Consider the following 22,950-nt stretch of genomic DNA (forward strand, 5'->3'; position numbering starts at 1 on the left):
TTGCGGTACGTGCATTGTCGATGGAAGAAGGAGGTGTTCACGTCTCCATCCTTGAGCGATGTAACACGTGCATGTTGGAGTGCGAGGGTGCGCTCGAACGAGGCGAGGCCGAGGTAGGAGAGCTTGATCTGCCTTCGTAGCCAATCCTCATGTGGCGTCAATTGGCGACTCTCCTGGGCCGTGTCAAACCGCAGCAGCAGTTCGCGTGAGATCGCGAGCTGGTCGCGGATATTGCCCACGGTGCGCGCGCTCCAGCTCGTGAGCTTGCGTGCGGTGGCCTACATGCGTCGCATGATGCGGCGAAACGGGTCCGCATCATCCACAGAGTGCCATGTGTCTGCGACCACGTCATGAAATCCCTTGACTCGTGTCCAGTAGTCCTCAAAGTGGAAGCACCAGCGTGCTGGGGGTAGGGGCGAGCAGTCGAGGAGGAGGGGGCTGTGGTCAGATATGACCGAAGCCAGACAACGTAGGTGACACTCGTCATGCTGCTCTTCCCAATCCGCGGTGCATAGGACGCGATCAAGGTGAACCAGAGTTGGCGGGGTCTGCTCGTTCGACCAAGTGTAGCGCCATCCGTTTAGGTATATCTCCTTGAGAGCAAGGTCGTTGATGACCCGTCGGAAGCGCCCCATCATGCGGCGGCTAAGGTTTCCGTTGTTCTTATCCTCATCGCGATAGATCAGGTTGAAATCACCGCAAAGCATCCATGGGCCAGCACAGTTGGCTCGGACATCATGTATTTCCTGGAGGAGCGCGATCTTGTCGTTGTCATGCTGCGGCCCATAGACGATAGTGAGCCACCAGGGGTTGGCGCTGTGGGGGGGCGTCACCAGGGCGACGTGTTTGTGGTGAGCGAGGGGTTGTTGATCATCACCAAGCTGCGCTTCCAGGCCAGCAGAATACCGCCGCGGGTGCTGATCGCAGGCAAGTACGCGTGGTCGTCGAAGTCCGAGCCAAGTGTCTCGAGGACAGTGGACAAGCCGATCAACTCCATTTTAGTTTCCTGGAGGCAGACAACAGATGCGTTCGCGGATACAATGAGCGACCGGATTGCGGTGCGCCGGGCGCGAGCGTTGAGGCCACGCACATTCCATACTATGATCTTCGGGGCGTGATCCATGAGAACATGGTCGACAAGGGAGGAGCGCGGCACGCGCTCAGACCTCGATCGGGCTGCCGTTGATCACTGTGGTGATCGGCGCCGTTGATGGGTCAGCGGGGAGCTCGCGACCGACCAGGGCAGCGATGGCTGCAAGGACTGTCTTAGGGATCGGCGCGGCGAACAGGTTGTCGTAGGCCTTCATTGCATCCAGTGTGATTGGCTCGTCAACACCAACGATGCCTAGAGTGTGCAGCAGCTGAACCTGCGCGCGACGTTCGACAGTAGGTGGCGCAGCCACCTTGGACTTTGCTATGGTCGCAGATCGCCCAAACCGTGGCGGCGCGAAGTTGAGAGGCTACCTGCGTTGCTTGCGGCCTGGGGCGGGAAGGACAGGATTGAGCTGTCGGGTGGCTGTGGCAAGGAAGTCACCCAAGGTCCAGTTGCCCATCGTGGTAGTGCTCGGCCGGCAGCGGCGTAGCGTGACTAGAGGTGAGGCGAAGCGGGTCGTGCACCGAACGGCTGGTGTGGGCGGTGCGGGGCGCACATCCTCGATGGTCGGGCCAGCGGTAGCCGCATCCAGGAGGGGAGGTGGCCTGGGCAGGATCTGCATGGGATCATGGGCCGTCGAAGTGGCAGCGACTGGGAGGCCCATCACATCCGCGCCAGGAGCCTGCAAAGGATTATCGTGGCCTTGGGTGCGCTCTGGCGCGGTGGTGTGGGCTTGCCGCATCTCTTCCTGCGTATCGCCCCGCGCAGCTTCGATACGGTCAGGGAATCGGTCCTCGTCAGGGGCAATAGGAACTGACGTAGACAAAGCAGCGCTTTGCCCCGACAGTAGGTCAGCAGCAGCATCAGTCTCTGGAGCGGACAAGGGTGGGCGCACTTCTGGTTGTGAGTCGGGGAGCTCGCTGCATGAGGATATGCTGTCGGGATCCCTAGGCGCGCAGCGATTGGTGGAGGGCGGTCCAGAGTCAGCTGCGGCGCTCATCTGGGTGCATGGCGACAGGAGGGGCATGGTCGTGGCGGGCCCGACCTCTCTGGTGGGAGGGCCCGGCACCAGCGTCAGGGAGCCAGTTGGTGAAGCGACGTGCGCGTCCGTCCGTTGGGGTGATCCTGTCGGGCTGGGATCCACAGCCGTGGCGGGTCCGGCCTCTGGGGTGGGAGGGCGCGACGCCAGTGCTAGGGAGCCAGCTGGCGAAGCGACGTGTGCATCGGCCCGTGGGGGTGATCTTGTCGGCCTGGGATCGGCAGCCGCAGCAGCTTTGGCAATCGCAGCCGCAATCCTTCCACGCTTTTTCTTTCCTCCCCTCTTTCCTCTTTTGGCTTTGTGATGAGGGCGTCGGGCGTCGTCCAGGGAGGTGGGCCAGGCGTCCATGGGCCGGGGTGTTGACTGTACGGGCGGCGGCGTTTGAGCGCGCACGGCGGTGCATGCCCCGGACCAGTGATCGGCGATGGTAAGGCCGTCAGCGCGGTGCTGGCCACGGGGGTGCGCCCAACCGCCGGCATCCACAGCCATGCCATCGGCACGTCCCTCCGGAGCGACGGCAGTACGGCGGCGTTTGCGGCCGCGGCGGCGCGGGCGGCCCCGCCCGGGGCCATGATCGGCATTAGCGCCATCACCATCAGCCGCATGCCCGTCTTCCTCCCCATCTGGGCGAGCTGCGGGACCGGTGGGGGCGCGAGCTCGGTCGACGTCGGAGCGAACGAGGGCGATGGCGATAGGGTACGTGAGAGTGGTGACCGTAGGGGCGGAGGAGGCGGTGCATCCCGGAGTGACCTCGACAATCTCCAGCGTGGCGGCGCGGCGGATGCTGGCGGGGTCGTGCGCGCGTCCGGAGAGGCGGAACGTGGCCAGGTCAGCGCGGGAGCGCGTCTGCGGGTGGAGGCGCTCGACCAGACGCTGGTCCCGAGGATGTGCTCCGCCGTCGCTAAATGCCAGGCCTGGGCGGGGATGCCGCGGAGCTCGAGCTCGACGCGGTATTCGAACCCACCGGAGCCGGCATGGGCAAGTTTGCACCACGGGCGTAGCGACAGCGAAAAGCGCGGGCATCGGATGTAGTGGTCGCCGTTCATGCGGTCCTTGGAGGCGCGGGGGCCGAAGATGATCAGGAAATCTTCAGGCTTGTGGAGGTTGGTGGTGAACTCGCCGTCTTCGAAGTCGAACGTGGTGCACAGGAGCGCAGCGACATCGTCGGTGCACACCTGGGGCCGAGTACCAGTGATGGTGGCCACCATCGCCCGGCTGAGCACCTCCTCTGCCTCCTCCATCTCAACGGAGCGCGACCTGATGGTGCGCGCTGGCTCAGCGGCGCTCATGTGCGCGACCGGAGCGGGGGCAGGTAGCTGGGGCAAGGCATGCACAACCGGAGCAGGGGGCGGCGTCGGGGGCGCGGCAGTCCGCGGGGCGGCGGGTGGGTCGCGGCCAGCACGGTGCGCGGCCGTCCATGGGGCGGCGAGTGGGGTGCGACCGGCGCGGCGGTGGAAGTCGTCACAACCACGGGAGTCGTGGCCGGAGATGAGGCACCGCCTGCAGCGGATGTCGTTGGTGCAGTCGCGGACGCAGTGGCGGGGGTCGAGGCAGCGAAAGCAGAGCCCGGCGAGCTCCTCAGGGGATGGGCTGCATTGGCGCCGCAACTCCGGGCTCAATTCAGGCTCACGGCGAGGCCGACGTCAGTTCCTGCGGCGCGGCTGCTGGTAGCCGTCGGCGTCCACCCTGGCTCCATACGAGACGCGATGAACCTTCAAGCGAGGCCCGAGGCGGGCGGAGGCAGGTAGCCTAGGGGCCGCTGGGCGCCGGCGGTGGTGTGCGAACGACGTCCCTGTAGGAGCGGGAGGGAACTGCGCTGTCAGACCCAGAGTCAGACCAGCGGCTGTCCCCGAAGGAGACGCGCTCGCCGGAGAGGGAGTGGGCGCCATAGCAGGGCGAGGGAGGAGGGCTACCGGCGTGGAGTCGACGGCGGTGGGGCTGGTGGGGAGGAGAGCTAGGGGAGCGGGAGGGGCGCCATCTCCTCTGTACTTCTCAAGATTTTATCTTTCTAAATCTCGATTTGAATTAGGCTTTGCGCAAATAGAATAGGAATGCTCTTTCACAGATATCAGGCTATCAGGCACTCATCTCGATTTGCGTTAGGAGGGCAATGGTTATTTATACACTCAACAAATACATCTTCTCTGAGTGATCATGGTTCATAAGCCTAATTAACAAGTTAATGTACAACAAGGTGACCAAGACCAAGCCTTGATTAAGGTAGAAAAAAATGTAGGGCGATCCTCTATGGAAAACTGGAGACCTCATCATGTGCTGTAACGTCCACATATTTAGTAACTGGTGCATGACCTGCAAAGAATTAGAAACAAAAGACCTCACATGAATCCAAAATGCGCTTGATAGTGTGGAGTAGAGGTCCACTACTCCTGGTAGTTGGCAAATCAAAAACCTGTACAGCATAATTAACTAGTACCTTAAGCGCCTGGTTCTGTTATGCCTAAACTTTGTACTCATGAACACGAATCCACTTTGTAGATGACCATTTGTCACCTTTTATCACTGGACAACCACCTAAAAGAAATTGCAGGTAGACATAAGAGTCAATATATTGTTGCGCAACCATTTTAAGGAAAACAATTTTGTCATTGCATCGAGTATTAGAATCTCACCATGGAGGCTTGTGGGATCCAGGGTTCCATCAGGCCTCATGCTCCAGAAAAGCAATGCATCTCCCATCTTCGGTTTGACAGATATACCCCGCTTTGCACATTCAGACAGCTCATTATGAAATGGTATTGAGCTGCTATTAACTTTAGCAGAAGGAAACACGGTCTCACCGCCCTCTTCAACATCCGAACTAATTAATCAGTTGGAAAAGAAAAGTCAATTGGATCATCTATGCTGCATGTTATATGTAAAAAATGCATATCTTTGTAGTACATACAGATACATAAGAACAGTGGCTATACGCTGGCCCCCATTTTTGGTGTTGAAATCATCATGGAAGTAATCAAAGTGAGGTTCATATTTCTGTCCAACCTCATAGTGGAGAACTTGAAGGCCCTCTCCGTTTTCTGCACAGATTATGAATAAAAACGGCGAGAAATTGACATCAAATTTGAAGCAAACTTCCAGCGAAAATATAAGCAGCTACGGAATGAAAAAGGTAGTGCTTCGATGTTTCAACATTGAAACATTCAAGAACTCAAAAGGGGTAGGTAGAGTATATAATTTATTTGTGCAACTCTCATGTGGTGAAACGTTGAACTAGGCAGTTCTTATCGACATTCAGCCATTTAGCGCTGGCAATGTGATATTTCTGCAATGCACTAATTATTTTTCTTTTTGCATAAACTGGAGTTAAGACAGCTCATGTACCTTATGTTATTAGGCATGCACAATGTCTTATTTCATTCAAATGTGCAATATTTCAAACTACCCAAAAGTAACTAACAGTTACACAATGTACTGCTTTACATAGCATAAAGAAGTTTCAAAGATGAACTAAACACAGTGGAGTGCATAATTTAGTGTGTGTATCCTTTTTATATTATTTTTTTGTAAGAGTGCACATGCACTGTCTAGTTAAATATGAGATATTTGACTTTAACATGTATGATATCATGCTTTGCATGCATGAGCGCTGTCTCAAGTGCAACTGTGAATTTGGTTAACAATTTTGGTACAGTGTATACTTGGTGCCCTTGCACAATTTTAAAATTTTGTCTTCTAGCACTTGGTATGCTATAAAAATTGAAATTATTGGCAATGACCTTGTTGGGAAAATGGCAGACACAGAGCCAGGTCTGTGGTCCATGACAAGGTCGGAAGCATGCTGGCTGAAAGAAACAAATGTTTAACTCAACCAAGTACCTAGCATCTAAGCTAACTTGAGAACAAGATAGTTTGACAGCTTATTCGAGAACCAAAAACACTTTTTTGTCTACTGATATGTGTAACTCTATTTATTAAATGAGGGTCTCAGACAATTGGGTGCGCAAGTGTCACCTAGTATCCGGACAAGGCAATGTAAACTTGAACATACTGCCAGTACGTTGTAAGCTAATACTCCTAGTGGAACCCTTGCTGCCAATTGAAATAAACTTGATAATTCTCGCTGAACATAACTGTGAAAACACCAGATCACCGAAACGCACTGCAGTTGCACTCCATAATGTACTGATACATTATTTTGCATAGTTACTTAATACTCCATGATGAACTATTCAAACTAAGTCGTAAGCAAGTGCACTTTTGGAGAACCAATGACACACAATACTGCATGATAATCAGAACTTTGAAATTATACCATGACGAAGACTAATGCATCAGCCTAAAACTGAAGTTCACAAAATTACAGTTCAGATTTGGAAGAGCAACTATAGTTATAACTTTTGAGTAAAACAAAATGACACTTATAGATAATTTGAGGTGGTGTTCAATTCATTTATGCTGAATTAAAGCTGAAAAGTTCTTCAAATGAACAATACAGTGTATTTAACATATATTCAGACCTTAAGTTCAGCGGTAATCTTCTCCCTAGGCATACTAGCAAAAACATAGAAAGGTAAATAAACTTTCAAGTATCCATGATATTAGTAGGTATGCCATACCTACAGGTATGAAGGTGAAATCTGATATTCTTTTCTCAATGGTGCGAACAATTTTGTCCTGGCCTCTTTTAAGAAATGTTCCTGAACTCGTTCGCACCCTGAATACATTTCATTAAGCGTAAGTGGGCATCAGGTTCCGTAACAGTTCCAAGAGAAAGAAGAATTTGCAGTGTCCAAACCTGCTATCTTTACTCCCTCCAGTTGCAGAATCAACCACTGTCGACTTCTTCATGTGAGGCTTTGCCAATGAAATTAAATACTGACATTCTTCCTTGGACTGAGAGCAGCAGTAAAGTCAAGTCATACCCTGATCGCTATTTGAAGCGAACTAACATAGATGATAAATAGTTGCGGTAATACCAACCAGGTGTAATAAATACAACAAATACACATGACATTTCTTCATCTCCTATTATGCAATGTCATCAGAAGTAAACACCTTCCAAAGGCATTTTGGATACTAATAATCACAGTGCAAAGTTTCTAATGCCAGTGTTGATATTTATCATCTACTTCTTTGTCCCAAGCCCATGTGCCTGCACTTCTGAGTTTGAGCCCCTGGCTTGAAGGTCAAGCAGATTCGAAGCACAAATTATGTGTGACTATATATATGAGGATTCCTAGATGAATAATAAACATGTAGAACTCAACAAGAGCCATGTCCGGGCGCGCTGCATGTACAAGCCCTCTACAGTGAAATGCCAGTGGCGTCCTGCTCACATATGTTTCCTTCATGCTTTTCTGTACCTAATTCAGGGGTTGAGATCCTCAGTTCATAACTAGCATTCTTGCGACTGAAGTACAAGCATTTCGGATTTTACTTAACGAATCTAATCTGGTACGGATAGGCCAATGTTTACAACGAGCTCTTAACTGGAATTCAACAATCGCCTAAAATCACCGACAAAGATCTCGAGATCTCCCAGCCGGCATCCTAGAACCAATAAAGCACGTAAAGAATAAAGAGGCAGCCGTTTAGGCCCAAACCAAAAAAACAGAATGGGGCAAGAGACTCACGAGGAAGTTGTGGTAGATGAACGCCCGTGGCTCCCACGACAGAACCTCCGTCCAGGGCTCCCCTTTCTCCCCGCGCTTCTCCAGCCTCCTGCACAACGACAACGGAGAACAACAAGCACCACGTCAATCTCGGGAAAAAAGGGAGAGCGTGCGCGGGCAACGAACACGGCAGATCACGGAGGCCGTGGACGCGAAGGGGAGGGGGAGGCGAGGACGCACGACTCGGACGCGGATCTGCGGAAGCGCGGGCGCGGCAGCGAGAGGACCGCGCCGCGGCCGGAGCCGGCCGGCAGCGAGAGCGCGCCGAGCGCCAGGAGGAGCAGCAGCGCCACCGACGCCAGCAGCAGCGCGGCCAGGATCGCCTTGGACGGCTTCCCGCGCCTCCCGCCCCCGGCGCCGCCGCCCAGCAGCGGCCTCCCGCCCCGCCCCGCCGTCCTGCTCGCCATCGCGCGCGCGCGCCCGCCCGCCCGCCCGGGATGCGGCCTGGCCTCCGGTCTCGCGGCACCGACGCGGTGGGTTTAGCGCCTCGTCGTCGCCGTCGTCCTCTGTCTCTCCTTCTCTCTCGCGGTGTGACCCGAGTCGTCGGTCTGTTTTGCGCTCGATGAGAGGAGATATGCTGCTGCTGCATTTGTTCGGCTCGACGAGGTATGATGCTAGCTGTACCGTAACTGCTGCTGCGTCCCGTGGGTCCTGTAGCTGACGTGTCAGGAGGAGTGGGCCCCGCTGCGGACAAAGTCCACCGTCCACGCGGCGAAATAGTGGGCCGACAAGCTACAGATGCGCAGGCCAGCTACACGACCGGAAATATGATACTCACTCCACTCCATATTAAATCAGCGACAATTAATATGAATCGAAAAGAATACATAGGGTTTAATAGCTATGCAACCTATATAAAACAATTTATCACTCAAATGATTCACTACCTGACCGAAGGAGATAGACGGGAAGGGAAGATGGTCATACAAAGGCCGCTTAATTCGGAAGAGGAAAACGGCAATAGCTAAAGTGAGAAATAAACAACTGCTCGGAAAGCTTCGGTTTGAGCTTTGGTTTTGATGATAGTGAAGAAAGCAAGATAGATAGAAGCAAGACGAAGAAGATAACCCACGACGAGACAAATAGAAGCATGACGCAGAGGAATAACATGGCATGCACGTCATAATGAAAAATATGGGTTGGTATATTTTCCGACAAATCGGTTACACTAAAACCCACAAAAATACGTATGAACTCGGGAGAGGGGTCCCCTAAATATTGGGCAGTGTTGTTAAATCAAGTTGTATGCTTTATGGAATAGGAGAAGTATCTAAAACTATAGCTAAAACCGTTATCTTCGTAGCTACCTGTAAAATGCTGAAGTTAATTTATTCAATTAAAGATATATGTGTCAGTAAAATAACCATACGAAGGCAATTATTTGATTAGAGATATAGAACCCTAAAAAGGTATGAAAGATCGGAAAAAAATTCCAGGTTTTTCTTTCTAAAGTGTTTTACCCCTAAAAAAGATGGGTTTTCTTTTATTAGGGTAAGATGCTCAGATCACTTGTGTTGAAACCCCAAACCTGCTCATATCTGGCATGGGTGATCACAGTTTTATGGATTTATTTCAAGATTTAATAGCTTTATTGTTCCATTTGTAAGTGACGTCTCCGTCGACTCTGAGATGCTTGTGATGATTGTACTGTATTTCAAAAAAAAAAAGAACGAAAGTTACCTCGCCTTGAAGAATTTGTCCATGGATAGATGGAGAAGAAAACAAAACAGCAGCACGCACGCGGACGGAAGCTACAAGTCGTGTGCAAAATAAGTGCATCTGCGGATCTGCCGACAGCAGCTCTGTAGACTATATAGAGCTAGCTGGACTAGACTAGAGTCTCTCTCGACATGGAATACGCAGCAATGCCTGATTACAACTCTTTCTTTTCGAGTAACGATTACAACTTTCATGTAAAAAAAAGAGAAGAGTATACTTTTCGTCCGTTAATTCTGGGTGAAGTCTAAATTTGGTTCCTCAATTTCAAAACCGGACAACTTGCACCCCCAATTACCGAAACCGGACAAGGTTCGTCCCTAGACTCGGTTTTGACCGTTTTTTGGTGTTGACTCACCCCGGTTTTGACCCGTGCTCATTCATATTCTTGTAATTTTTTTATAGCCGCACATACACTTTTCAACTCCGCGTAGTTTTTTCAAGGTCGCGTATTTTTTTAAAAATAAACATACCCTTTTTCAAATCAGCAAACTATTCTGAAATTCGTGTACTTTTTTCAAATCCGTGATTTTTAACATTTACGTACTTTTTCCAAATCCCCGTATTTTCCCAAGTTTGTGTAATTTTATCAAATCCAAGTATTTTTCAAAGCCATGAATTGTTTCTGAAATTCACATACTTATTTCAAATCCACATGCTTTCCAAAGTCTGCATTTTTTTTCAAATCTGTGTTGCTTTTATAATCCATGAACTTTGTATGAAATTCACGTACTTGTTTCAAGTTGAAATAATTTTTGAAATCCACAAATTTTTGCGCAAAAGAAGTCCATATCCGCTTACTTTTTTCAAGTTCGCATAAAATTTTCAAATTCATGAACTCTTTCAGAAAAAATGTACTCGGATATGAAAGGTGCATCAATTTTAAAAAAATTAAATGAACTTAAAAAATAAATGAACTTTAAAAAATATGCATATTTGAAAAAGTACATGAACTTGGAAAAAAGTACGCCGATTTAAAAAAAGTACACACATTTTAAAAAGGTTCACGTATTTAAAAAAAAATAACCGAATTTGAAAACAGTACGTGAACTTGGAAAAGGTAGGCAAATTTGAGTTGGAACGGTCAAAACCGGGGTGGGACAGCACTAAAACCGGGCAAAACCGTGACCAGGGATGAATCTTGTCTGGTTCGAAAAGTTAAGGGTGCAAGTTGTCTGGTTTTAAAGTTGAGAGACCAAATCTAGACTCCGCCAAAAATTAAGAGATGAAAAGTATACTTTTCTCTGAAAAGCGATTACAAACTTTCGATTACAACTACTACTAGACGCATACTAGACGCAGGAAAGTCGGCACCAAACTAAAAGCTTCCAACGTAGCTCGGGCCGATTTTCTTTTATAATAAATAATAAATCTGTAATTACAGAACTGGTAAAGTGTCGGTGAAAATTGTTTTTTTTTCAAGAGTACGCCAAAAGTGTACCTTATTTTTATAGAAGAGAGGAAAAACCATTTACAAGAAGCCCCAAAAATGGAACAAACCTCCACCTCAAGCACACACCCTTACACCCCACACTTACCCTATACCTACATTCTCACAAAACGTAGTGAAACTTCCTCCACCTAGACCCGCCGCCTTCCACTCCTTGATCTCATCTAGTATGGCAGTGGCCAGGCCATGCGCCTGCAGTTGCTGACGAGTCCTGTTGAAAACTCTCGCGTTCCGTTGCTTCCATAACGCCTAGATCGTGGCAATGACTAGGGTATCAAAACCACGTTTCCCACTCCTCCTAAAGAAGCTCCTGCCCGCAAGCCACCATTCCAATAAAGTGTCCTGAGGCTCCGGGATGCGGCCTTGCAGACCTAGCGTGTTCCAGATACCGTGCCATACTTCTCTGGCATACACGCACTGCACTAAGATGTGTTCCGCATTATCTTCCTCTTGTAGACAGAGGTAGCAGGCCGAGGGTTCCTCCTGCAGGCCATGTCTCGCCCTCCTATCAGACGTCCAAATCCGATGCTGCACTGCCAGCCAGGCAAAGAGTGTACATTTGAGGAGCGCCCAACTTTTCCAAATGCAAGAGGCAAACGGCACCCTCTCCGTCCCAAGGCATAATCTATGATAGGTGGACCGAGCAGTGTACCGACCAGACGGATCCGCCGGCCAAGAGAACACATCATCACCGGTAGGGTCCGTGATTACCGTGCTGATGGCCAAGTTAAGGTGCAAGAGTTGCAGATGACTCCCAAAGTTTAGCTCCCCGTTTAGATCCAAAAGCCACCTACCATTGGTTAACCCCTCCTGCACCGTCCTTCTGTTAACGGTGCGCGTGTCCACTCGAGCGTACAAGAGCGGCGCAATGTCCTTGACGGCAAATCCATGGATCCATCTATCACGCCAGAACAACACCTTATCCCCTCTGCCCACGGCAATGTGAATGAGACTGTCAAATACCGCTCTCGCATCTCGGTCCACCATCGTCGGCAACCCTTGCCACGGCCTCCCAGGGTCAGTACGTCGAATCCACTCCCAACGGACGAGTAGGGTGAGACTTTGGATCCGCAAGTCCCGCACCCCGAGACCACCAAGCTAGGTAGGCCTGCACACCAAGTTCCAAGCAACCAGACATTGCCCTCCATTCGCCTTATTTTTACCCGCCCAAAAAAATCCACGCATCCATTGATCAAGCTCTTCGAAAACCCAAAGCGGAGCATCTTCAATCATGAGGTGGTGGATTGGTTTTGCAGCTATCACCGACTTCACCAAGACGAGCCTACCGGGACGGTGCAATAACCCTCTTTGCCACGCCGGGGCAAATCCCTTTGCATGATCCAACATGGGCTGCCATTCCGCTCTCGTCAACTGCCGAATTGCCAATTGCAGCCCAAGATATTTACAAGGGAAGTTCCCCATGCGACATCTTAGCATCGACTCCACCCGGTTTCTATCCTCCTCACCCCCATGTATCATGACCGCCAGAGATTTGTTATAGTTCACTCTCAATCCTGATGCATCTCCAAACGCCTTGAGAGCAGCCATAATGAAGTTGAGGTCCAGCAACCTTGGTTTAACAAATAGTGCGACATCATCTGCATAGATTGAGACCGATTAATGTGCCGCGATTCCCGAAAATGTACTGATCATCTCAAGTTCGCCGCCTTCACCATGATCTTGGAGAGAACAACCATAGCAATCACAAACAGCAAGGGCGAAACTGGATCTCCTTGCCTCAAACCTTTGACAGGAACGAAACTTCGGCCTGGCACACCATTAACTAGCACTTCGGTGTTGGCTGTCCTAAGGAGAATGCCAATCCAGTCACACCATTTCTGACCAAAGCCTTTGCTTCTCATCACCTCAAAAAGGAATGGCCAAGCAAGGGAGTCAAATGCGCGTGATATGTCCAGCTTAAGGAAAACACCCGCCTCCTTTCTCGCGTGGATTTTCCTCGCCACTTGTCTTACTAAGAGGAAGTTGTCGTGTAATTGCCTCCCACAAATAAATGCCGATTGGTTCGCCGACACAATCTCTTTCATCCTCCTCCGAGCCCTGTTCGCCAACATTTTTGCAAAGATCTTTGCCGCACTATGGGTGAGGCTGATCGGCCTAAAATCCCCTACTTCCTCGGCGTCAGACTTTTTGGGGATGAGCACAGTGTGTGCCCGATTAAGCCTACCAAAACCATGTCCATCACCCACGTAGAGCTTTAGAAACACCGCCATCACGTCTTGCTTAATGATATGCCAAGCCTTTTGGTAAAAAGCATTAATAAACCCATCCGGCCCTGGAGCCCTATCCGGGGGCATCTCCTTGATGGTGTTCCACACTTCCTCCTCCGTAAAAATTGCATCCAGCTCTGAGAGCTCGTGTTCCTCCATCTCCAAGAACTGGAGGTTCACATCTGCCTCCCGCATGGGCGAACGACCCAACAGGTTCTTATAAGCATCTGTGAAGATCATTTCTTTCCTCTCCTGATCTGTAACCAACTCCCCATTATGCCTCAGGTGCGGGATGAAGTTTTTTGTCCTCCGACCGTTCGCCACCGCTTGGAAGAGTTTGGTATTCACATCCCCTTCCCTGTTCCAACGAAGACGCGACCGTTGCCTCTCGATCGTGCGCTGAAGGGAAGCCAAGCCCAACACCATCTTCTTGAGCATGCGTCGCAGCCAACGCTCTTCCACCGACAGACTGCGGTCCTCCATAGCCCTGTCCAACCGGAGAATGACGTAGTTTGTGATTGCCAACTGGAGCTTGATATTACCAGTTTTCCTTTGTCCCCAAGCTTGGAGAGCCACCGCAGTGTTTCTTAACAACGCATCAAGCCATTTGAAAGGGTCAACAATTGCTTCGTCACACACCCAAGCATCCTTCACTGCCTGCTCAAAGCCCTCCAACCGAATCCAATATAGCTCGAATCTAAACCTTCTCTTAGCACAGAAAGGTGCAGAAGTGGAAAGATGCAGCGGGGCATGATCCGAAATGTTCATAGACAACGCTTGAAGTAGGACATCCGGGAAGTGCAATTCCCACTCCACCGAGACGAGAACCCTATCGATCTTGGTCATCACCACCTGTTCCCTCTCATTAGACCAAGTAAAACGCCTCCCGTGCATATAAATCTCCTTGAGCTCGTTGTTATCCACAAACGTCCTAAACCTCCTCATCATATTTCGGTTGAGATTTACATTGTTCTTCTCATTGGCATTGAGGATCATGTTGAAATCCCCAATGACCATCCACGGTCCCAGGCACAGGTCTCGTCTTTGTTGCAGCTCCACCAAGAATTGAGTCTTGAGCTCATCCCCTTGGGGGCCATACACCACCGTAAGCCACCAATCCCACCCATCCTTGTTATGCACATGCCCCGTGAGGGCAAAGTTATCAAAGGTAAAGTTATCCAACGCCAAAACGGATGTGTCCCATCCGACAAGAATGCCACCCCTAGTCTCCGTCGCCGGCAAGTAAGCAAAGCCATCAAAGGATGGCCCTATACATTGCATAACCACGAAAACATCTATTACATCAAGTTTAGTCTCTTGGAGACACACCAAGTTGACCTTAGCCTCACTAATAAACTTCCTAACAGCATTTCTTTTGGACATGTTGTTCAACCCCCGCACGTTCCAACATAGTACTTGAGGGTTCCAATCCATGGGTCCCATTGCATCCACCCGACACCCCCACAAAGGCCAGCATCAAGCTGCCCCTACGACGACTGTCGTGCCCGAGCTCATGTCTTGCGCTGGTGGCACTTCCTTGCCGAACATCGCCGCAATAACCTGGATGTGTTGCTCCCTCAACGGTGACTCAAATAGGTCTGCCAGCTCCGCAATATGATCATCATTGCCTTCCAAGTCCTCTGGAACAATTCCCAGTGCTCGCATGAGAACGTTCTCAGCCTGGGTCGCCTTATTTTTAGCAGCCGGAGCCCTCTTGGTACTCCTCGTCGCTCTATGCGGAGTAAAAGGCTCAGCTTCCGGCCTCAACGTAGACTGCACCTCCAACAGAAGCGGCGGCGCAAGCTTCTTCACGAGCGCATTGCAAAACCACTTCAGTTTCCCGAACGCAATCGACTCCTGAGGAGTCATTCCGTCTCTGGCAGTCGGGCCCCGCGTTTGCATGGCCAAATCAACGTCCTGCATGCCCGGCGCTGAGACCAGCGAATCGTGGCACGCCACTTGTGCGCGCACGTCCACAGATGCTGGGGAAGCTTCCTCAATAATTGGCTGCACGGGCTCCCCAGCGATAGTCGCCATCATCTCGGGATTCCCTGTGTCCCCACCCACATGCGTCGAGACATCCCTAACCGCCTCTGCAGCAGTCGCGTCCGGATCCTTTGTGGCCGGCCCTTGGACCCGCGCGCCACCGACCAGGGGCGTGGCCAATGGCAACACAGCACCCCTGGGTGCACTTCCACCAACTGGTTCTGCCGCTGAACAGGCCGCACCTGCAACACCCCCTCGCCCTCCGGTTGGTCAGTCCTTATCTCCTCGATCTCCGCAACCTGCGCTGACCCATCTGCCACCACAGGTCCCACCTGCTGCACTCCCTCTTGCCCAATCACATGCTGATCCAACGCATCCGCCAACAACTCCTGGGTTGGCTGTGCCAGCCTCAAACTCTGCTCGCGAATCACTGATTCCCGCCCCAAGCGGCCAAGATCATTCAAATTTGTCCCCAACCCGGTCTCCCTTGCACGCGCTTCGACCCTGCCCAATCGGTCAAAAGCTGACTAACGACGTGTCAGCCTATCTTGGACCATGGTGGGTCCTCTTTCCCGCCCCACCTGACGCACCGGAGCCATCGGAGGAATCCTCCAGTCCTCTCTCTCCTGGGCACCAAGCAGCACGCCGGCGTAACTCCGGCCAGCCGGAGCGGAAGCTCCACCAGTCGCATTATCTCCACGATCGTCTCGAACCCCAAATTTCCAAGTGCAGCGCCGGGTCGTCTCACCCCCTCCCATGTCATGATCTGAATCAGGCAGGCCACTCTGCCCGCTCCCCGATGATCCATCACGCAGAAACCATGGCTCTTCGCCGTCCGGGAAGGTGGTGACTGAGTCAAGATGGATCAGCACCCGATACTGCAGCGTCTTGGGCTGGAAAACATCTCTCTGCTCCTCCGGCTCCGGCACAGCCAGCCACCTGCGGGTGGGAATCGAATCAGGATCCACCGTCCAGGCCAGCAGCTTGAAGGACGCCAGATCCGACCTCGACGAAGTCTCCGACGCTACCGACTCGATGAAACATGACCCACCAAGCAGGCTCTCTACCACCTCCAACTCCCATGCATGCGGAGGAATGCCCTCCAGCTCCAAGCAAACTCTGGTTCGAAGCGCCGCGAACACGGCCTGATTCTGCCTGATCCATTGCCGGAAAGCCAGCCTCTTCCCCTGGAACTCGAGCACTGGCCTCAGCCCCACGTGAATGCGATCTTCCTTCCTCGCAAACACCACCAGAAAATCCTCAGGGCGAAACCGGTGAACCGAAACTCTGTCCGCCGAAATCCCCAATATCTCCCGCAGAGCCATCAAGACCAGCTCCGGCGAGAGCTTAGAGCGATCACCACCCACGTACACCACCATGGCCTGCTGCAACCTGTCCTCTAGATGCTCCACCACACGAGACCGCCTAACCACACACAGACCCGCCGGCACCATGTCCAAATCCTCCTCCACCTCGAGACGCGGAGGCGCCAGACGTGGCCAGATCTCTGCTGGAGCCGTGCCCGAAGAAATCCCTGGGGACGGCCTGACCGACACCGGCACGCCACCAGCGGAAGAGCCCGGGCCCGCACCCCCGGAAGCCCCCGACCTCCGAGCGACCTTGGCCGCCACCTCGCGCCTGAGATCCTCCACCGGCGAGGGGCTGCGGGGGCGCTTGCACTGGCTGGCGACATGACCTGACAAGCCGCAGCGGAGACAGACAACGTTATTGGTGCAATCCTTCAAGAAGTGACCTTTCTCCAAACACTTGAAGCAGCGATCCCTCATCTCTGGCGAGACCTCACGGCGACCTGGCAAGACCGGACGCGAATCCACCACCGGAGGCCCAGCCTCCCTGCGGCGCTTCCAGAGGGTGCGCTTCGATGCCGGAGCCTCCTACCATGGCACGATACGGCGAGAAGACGCTGCCAAAGGGTCCGCCACCACCTCCCTCTCCGGAGCCACAGCCGCCACTGAGCCCTCCGACGCCGAGGAGAGGCCAAGGCCGGAGACCACGGGGCGCTCCCCATGGCACGAGGAGGAAGCAGAACGTGGGCTTGCGGCCATGGGAACTAGATCTAGCAGCCGCATCAAGACGAGGAGACGATGACGGGGTGGCCGCCATAGCCGGAGTGGCCAACGACGGGGGAGTGGCCGCCGGAGCCAGAGCGGCTAGCGGCGGGGAAGGTGGACGCCGACGCTGGAGTAGCGCACGGCGGGGAAGGGGAGCGCTAGGGGAAGGGGAGCATTGTTGCTGGCAGCCAAAAGGTTTGTAAAACCAGCAAAGCAAGATTAAAGTGATGGAGATTGATATGATGAGAATAGACCCGAGGGATGGTGAAAATTGTTAAAATAGAAAGGACGCTATGAAGAGCAGCGTTCAAGTCTGGACGCCATTGCTAAGTGCGTCCTTCTATGGACGTTGTTACGCATGACCTCCGGCTATGTGGTTCGACTTATTAGGCTCAATCGAGTCATCTTTTCTTTTCTCTGATATACGTAAATGTTTCTGATCTGCAAAACCTAATACGCATGCAGTCGTTGCTTCTGATCTCACCGTCTCCTAAGCAAGCTTCAGCGGCCGACATTAAAAATCATCATAGGAGCTGCGTTGTCTCACCGGCCGCTCGTCATTAAGATCGTCCACTTGACCTGTAGTTGGCGCATGTAATTGTACCACGGCCATACTGCATCTTCTCTATCAGTTTTCTGTATAATTCATTTAATGATTGCAAGTGTACTGCATACATTGTATAGATGATTGGATTATTATTCCTGATAATATAATTGGTAATTGGCTAGTTTATGAAAACTGATAGGTCGTGAAAAATCAATCTTGAGTTCATAGTAAATCAATTCAAGGTCTTGATGCTTACTTCCTATATGTTCATGCGTGCAGGTGAATTGGAGAGCATGCTAATTGTTCTAATGTATGTGGTGTTGGAGAACACAGTAATTTCAAAAAAAATACTACGCACACGCAAGATCCATCTAGGTGATGCATAGCAACGAGAGGGGAGAGTGTTGTCACGTACCCTCGTAGACCGTAAGCGGAAGCGTTATGACAACGTGGTTGATGTAGTCGTACGTCTTCACGATCCGACCGATCCTAGCACCGAAGGTACGACACCTCCGCAATCTGCACACGTTCAGCTCGACGACGTCCCACGAACTCTAGATCCATCCGAGGTCGAGGGAGAGTTTCGTCAGCACGACGGCATGATGACGGTGATGATGTAGTTACCGACGCAGGGCTTTGCCTAAGCTCTATAATGATATGACCGAGGTGGAAATCTGTGAAGGGGGGCACCACACACGGCTAAACAATCAACCTGTGTGTCTATGGGGTGCTCCTCTCCCTCGTATATAAAGGAGTGGAGGGGAAGGCCGGCCCTCTCATGGCGCGCCCGAGGGAGCCCTACTCCCGGTGGGAGTAGGATTCCCTCTTCCCTAGTTGGAGTAGGAGAGGAAGGAAGGGGGGGCGCCCCCACCCAATTCGGATTGGGCTTGGGGGGGTCCGCCCTCCACCTTGGCCGCTTCCTCCTCTCTTTCACTAAGGCCCAATAAGGCCCATTGACTCCTCGGGGGGTTCCGGTAACCCATCGGTACTCCAGTAAATGTCCGAACTCATCCAGAACCATTCCGATGTCCAAACATAGCCTTCCAATATATCGATCTTTATGTCTCGACCATTTCGAGACTCCTCGTCATGTCCGTGGTCACATCCGGGACTCCAAACTACCTTCAGTACATCAAAACACATAAACTCATAATATCGATTGTCATCGAACGTTAAGCATGCAGACTCTACGGGTTCGAGAACTATGTAGACATGACCAAGACTCATCTCCGGTCAATAACCAATAGCGCAACCTGAATGCTCATATTGGTTCCTACATATTCTACGAAGATCTTTATCGGTCAAACCACATAACAACATATGTTGTTCCCTTTGTCATCGGTATGTTACTTGCTCGAGATTCGATCGTCGGTATCTCAATACCTAGTTCAATCTCGTTACCGGCAAGTCTCTTTACTCGTTCCGTAATGCAACATCCCGTAACTAACTCATTAGTCACATTGCTTGCAAGGCTTATAGTGATGTGCATTACCAAGAGGGCCCAGAGATACCTCTCCGATACACAGAGTGACAAATCCCAATCTCGATCTATGCCAACTCAACAAACACCATCGGAGACACCTGTAGAGCATCTTTATAGTCACCCAGTTACGTTGTGACGTTTGATAGCACACTAAGTGTTCATTCGATATTCGGGAGTTGCATAATCTCATAGTCATAGGAACATGTATAAGTTATGAACAAAGCAAGCAACAAACTAAACGATCATCGTGCTAAGCTAACGGATGGGTCAAGTCAATCACATCATTCTCTAATGATGTGATCCCGTTAATCAAATGACAACTCATGTCAATGGTTAGGAAACTTAACCATCTTTGATTAACGAGCTAGTCAAGTAGAGGCATACTAGTGACACTCAGTTTGTCTATGTATTCACACATGTACTAAGTTTCCGGTTAATACAATTCTAGCATGAATAATAAACATTTATCATGATATAAGGAAATATAAATAACAACTTTATTATTGCCTCTAGGGCATATTTCCTTCAGTCTCCCACTTGCACTAGAGTCAATAATCTAGATTACACAGTAATGATTCTAACACCCATGGAGTCTTGGTGCTGATCATGTTTTGCTCGTGAGAGAGGCTTAGTCAACGGATCTACAACATTTAGATCTGTATGTATCTTGTAAATCTATATGTCTCCCTCCTTGACTTGATCGCGGATGGAATTGAAGCGTCTCTTGATGTGCTTGGTTCTCTTGTGAAATATGGATTCTTTTGCCAAGGCAATTGCACCAGTATTGTCACAAAAGATTTTCGTTGGATCCGATGCACTAGGTATGACACCTAGATCGAATATGAACTCCTTCATCCAGACTCCTTCATTTGCTGCTTCCGGAGCAGCTATGTACTCCGCTTCACATGTAGATCCCACCACGACACTCTGCTTGGAACTGCACCAACTGACAACTCCATCATTCAATAAAAATACGTATTCGGTTTGTGACTTAGAGTCATCCGGATCAGTGTCAAAGCTTGCATCGATGTAACTTTTTACGATGAGCTCTTTGTCACCTCAATAAACGAGAAACATATCCTTAGCCTTTTCAGGTATTTCAGGATATTCTTAACCGATGTCCAGTGATCCACTCCTGGATTACTTTGGTACCTCCCTGCTAAAGTAATAGCAAGGCACACATCAGGTCTAGTACACAACATTGCATACATGATAGAACCTATGGCTGAAGCATAGGGAATGACTTCCATTTTCTCTCTATCTTTTCCAGTGGTCGGGCATTGAGTCTGACTCAACTTCACACCTTGTAACACAGGCAAGAACCCTTTCTTTGCTTGGTCCATTTTGAACTTCTTCAAAACTTTATCAAGGTATGTGCTTTGTGAAAGTCCAATTAAGCGTCTTGATCTATCTCTATAGATCTTGATGCCCAATATATAAGCAACTTCACCGAGTTCTTTCATTGGAAAATTCTTATTCAAGCATCCTTTTATGCTATTCAGAAATTCAGTATCATTTCCGATCAACAATATGTCATCTACATATAATATCAGAAATGCTACAGAGCTCCCACTCACTTTTTTGTAAATATAGGCTTCTCCAAAAGTCTGTATAAAACCATATGCTTTGATCACACTATGAAAACATATATTCCAACTCCAAGAGGCCTGCACCAGTCCATAAACAGATCGCTGGAGCTTGCACACTTTGTTAGCACTTTTTGGATCGACAAAACCTTCTGGTTGCATCATATACAACTCTTATTTAAGATATCCATTAAGGAATGCAGTTTTGACATCCATTTGCCAAATTTCATAATCATAAAATGTGGCAATTGCTAACATGATTCAGACAGACTTAAGCATCCCTACGGGTGAGAAGGTCTCATCATAGTCAACTCCTTGAATTTGTCGAAAACCTTTTGCAACAAGTCGAGCTTTGTAGACAGTAATATTACCATCAATGTCAGTCTTCTTCTTGAAGATCCATTTATTCTCTATGGCTTGCGGATCATCAGGAAAGTCAACCAAAGTCCACACTTTGTCCTCATACATGGATCCCATCTCAGATTTCATGGGCTCAAGCCATTTTGCGGAATCTGGGCTCGTCATTACTTCCTCATAGTTCGTAGGTTCGTCATGGTCAAGTAACATGACTTCTAGAACAGGATTACCTTACCACTCAGGTACAGATCTTACTCTGGTTGACCTACGAGGTTCGGTAGTAACCTGATCAGAAGTTTCATGATCATCATCATTAGCTTCCTCACTTACTGGTGTAGGAATCACTGGAGCTGATTTCTGTGATGAACTACTTTCCAATAAGGGAGCAGGCACAGTTACCTCCTCAAGTTCTACTTCCCTCCCACTCACTTGTTTCGAGAGAAACTCCTTCTCTAGAAAGGATCCATTCTTAGCAATGAATATCTTGCCTTCGGATCTGTGATAGAAGGTGTACCCAACAGTCTCCTTTGGGTATCCTATGAAGACACATTTCTCCGATTTGGGCTTGAGCTTATGAGGTTGAAACTTTTTCACATAAGCATCACAGCCCCAAACTTTAAGAAATGATAACTTGGGTTTCTTGCCAAACCACAGTTCATAAGGTGTCGTCTCAACGGATTTTGATGGTGCCCTATTTAACGTAAATGCAGCCATCTCTAAAGCATAACCCCAAAACGATAGCGGTAAATCAGTAAGAGACATCATAGATCGCACCATATCTAATAAAGTGCAGTTACGATGTTCGGACACACCATTACGCTATGGTGTTCCAGGTGGCGTGAGTTGGAAACTATTCTGCATTGTTTCAAATGAAAACCAAACTCGTAACTCAAATATTCACCTCCACGATCAGACCGTAGAAACTTAATTTTCTTGTTACGGTGATTTTCTACTTCACTCTGAAATTCTTCGAACTTTTCAAATGTTTCAGACTTATGTTTCATCAAGTAGATATACCCATATCTGCTCAAATCATCAGTGAAGGTCAGAAAATAACGATACCCGTCACGAGCATCAACACTCATCGGACCACATACATCAGTATGTATTATTTCCAATAAATCTGTTGCTCGTTCCATTGTTCCAGAGAATGGAGTCTTAGTCATCTTGCCCATGAGGCATGGTTCGCAAGCATCAAGTGATTCCAAAAGTCCATCTGCATGGAGTTTCTTCATGCGCTTTACACCAATATGACCTAAACAGCAGTGCCACAAATAAGTTGCACTATCATTATTAAACTTATATCTTTTGGCTTCAATACTATGAATATGTGTATCACTACTATCAATATTTAGTAAAAATAGACCACTCATCAAGGGTGCATGACCATAAAAGATATTACTCATATAAATAGAACAACCATTATTCTCTGATTTAAATGAATAACCGTCTCGCATCAACAAGATCCAGATATAATGTTCATGCTTAACGCTGGCACCAAATAACAATTATTCTAATACTAACCCCGAAGGTAGATTTAGAGGTAGCGTGCCGACGGCGATCACATCGACTTTGGAACCATTTCCCACGTGCATCGTCACCTCGTCCTTAGCCAATCTTCGCTTAATCCGTAGCCTCTATTTTGAGTTGCAAATATTAGCAATAGAAGCAGTATCAAATACCCAGGCGCTACTGCGAGCATTAGTAAGTTACACATCAATAACATGTATATCAAATATACCTTTCACTTTGCCATCCTTCTT

General features: G+C 49.7%; 1 protein-coding gene across 1 annotated transcript; it reads right to left on the reverse strand.

The window, feature by feature from the left end:
* Nucleotides 1-4,225: 4,225 nt before the first annotated feature.
* Nucleotides 4,226-8,347, reverse strand: LOC125508145 (probable prolyl 4-hydroxylase 3). The gene is made up of 8 exons (XM_048672749.1): nt 7,943-8,347; nt 7,724-7,811; nt 6,886-6,983; nt 6,707-6,804; nt 5,038-5,167; nt 4,763-4,950; nt 4,567-4,664; nt 4,226-4,442 (listed from the first exon to the last, which is right to left on the reverse strand). Exons 1-7 carry the CDS (start codon nt 8,167-8,169, stop codon nt 4,591-4,593), a joined length of 903 nt encoding a protein of 300 aa, XP_048528706.1. The 5' UTR covers nt 8,170-8,347; the 3' UTR covers nt 4,226-4,442; nt 4,567-4,590.
* Nucleotides 8,348-22,950: the final 14,603 nt, after the last annotated feature.

Source organism: Triticum urartu, chromosome 1, assembly GCF_003073215.2.
Source record: "Triticum urartu cultivar G1812 chromosome 1, Tu2.1, whole genome shotgun sequence".
Classification (NCBI taxonomy): domain Eukaryota; kingdom Viridiplantae; phylum Streptophyta; class Magnoliopsida; order Poales; family Poaceae; genus Triticum; species Triticum urartu.

Bases quoted from the DNA above. Each gene is read 5' to 3' on its own strand.
- LOC125508145 (XM_048672749.1), bottom strand. From the start codon at position 8,169: ATGGCGAGCAGGACGGCGGGGCGGGGCGGGAGGCCGCTGCTGGGCGGC. The intron at 7,812-7,942 runs GTGCGTCCTCGC...GTCGTTGTGCAG, and splicing joins CGCAGATCCGCGTCCGAGTC to GAGGCTGGAGAAGCGCGGGG. The intron at 4,951-5,037 runs GTATGTACTACA...CTGATTAATTAG, and splicing joins GCCACTGTTCTTATGTATCT to TTCGGATGTTGAAGAGGGCG.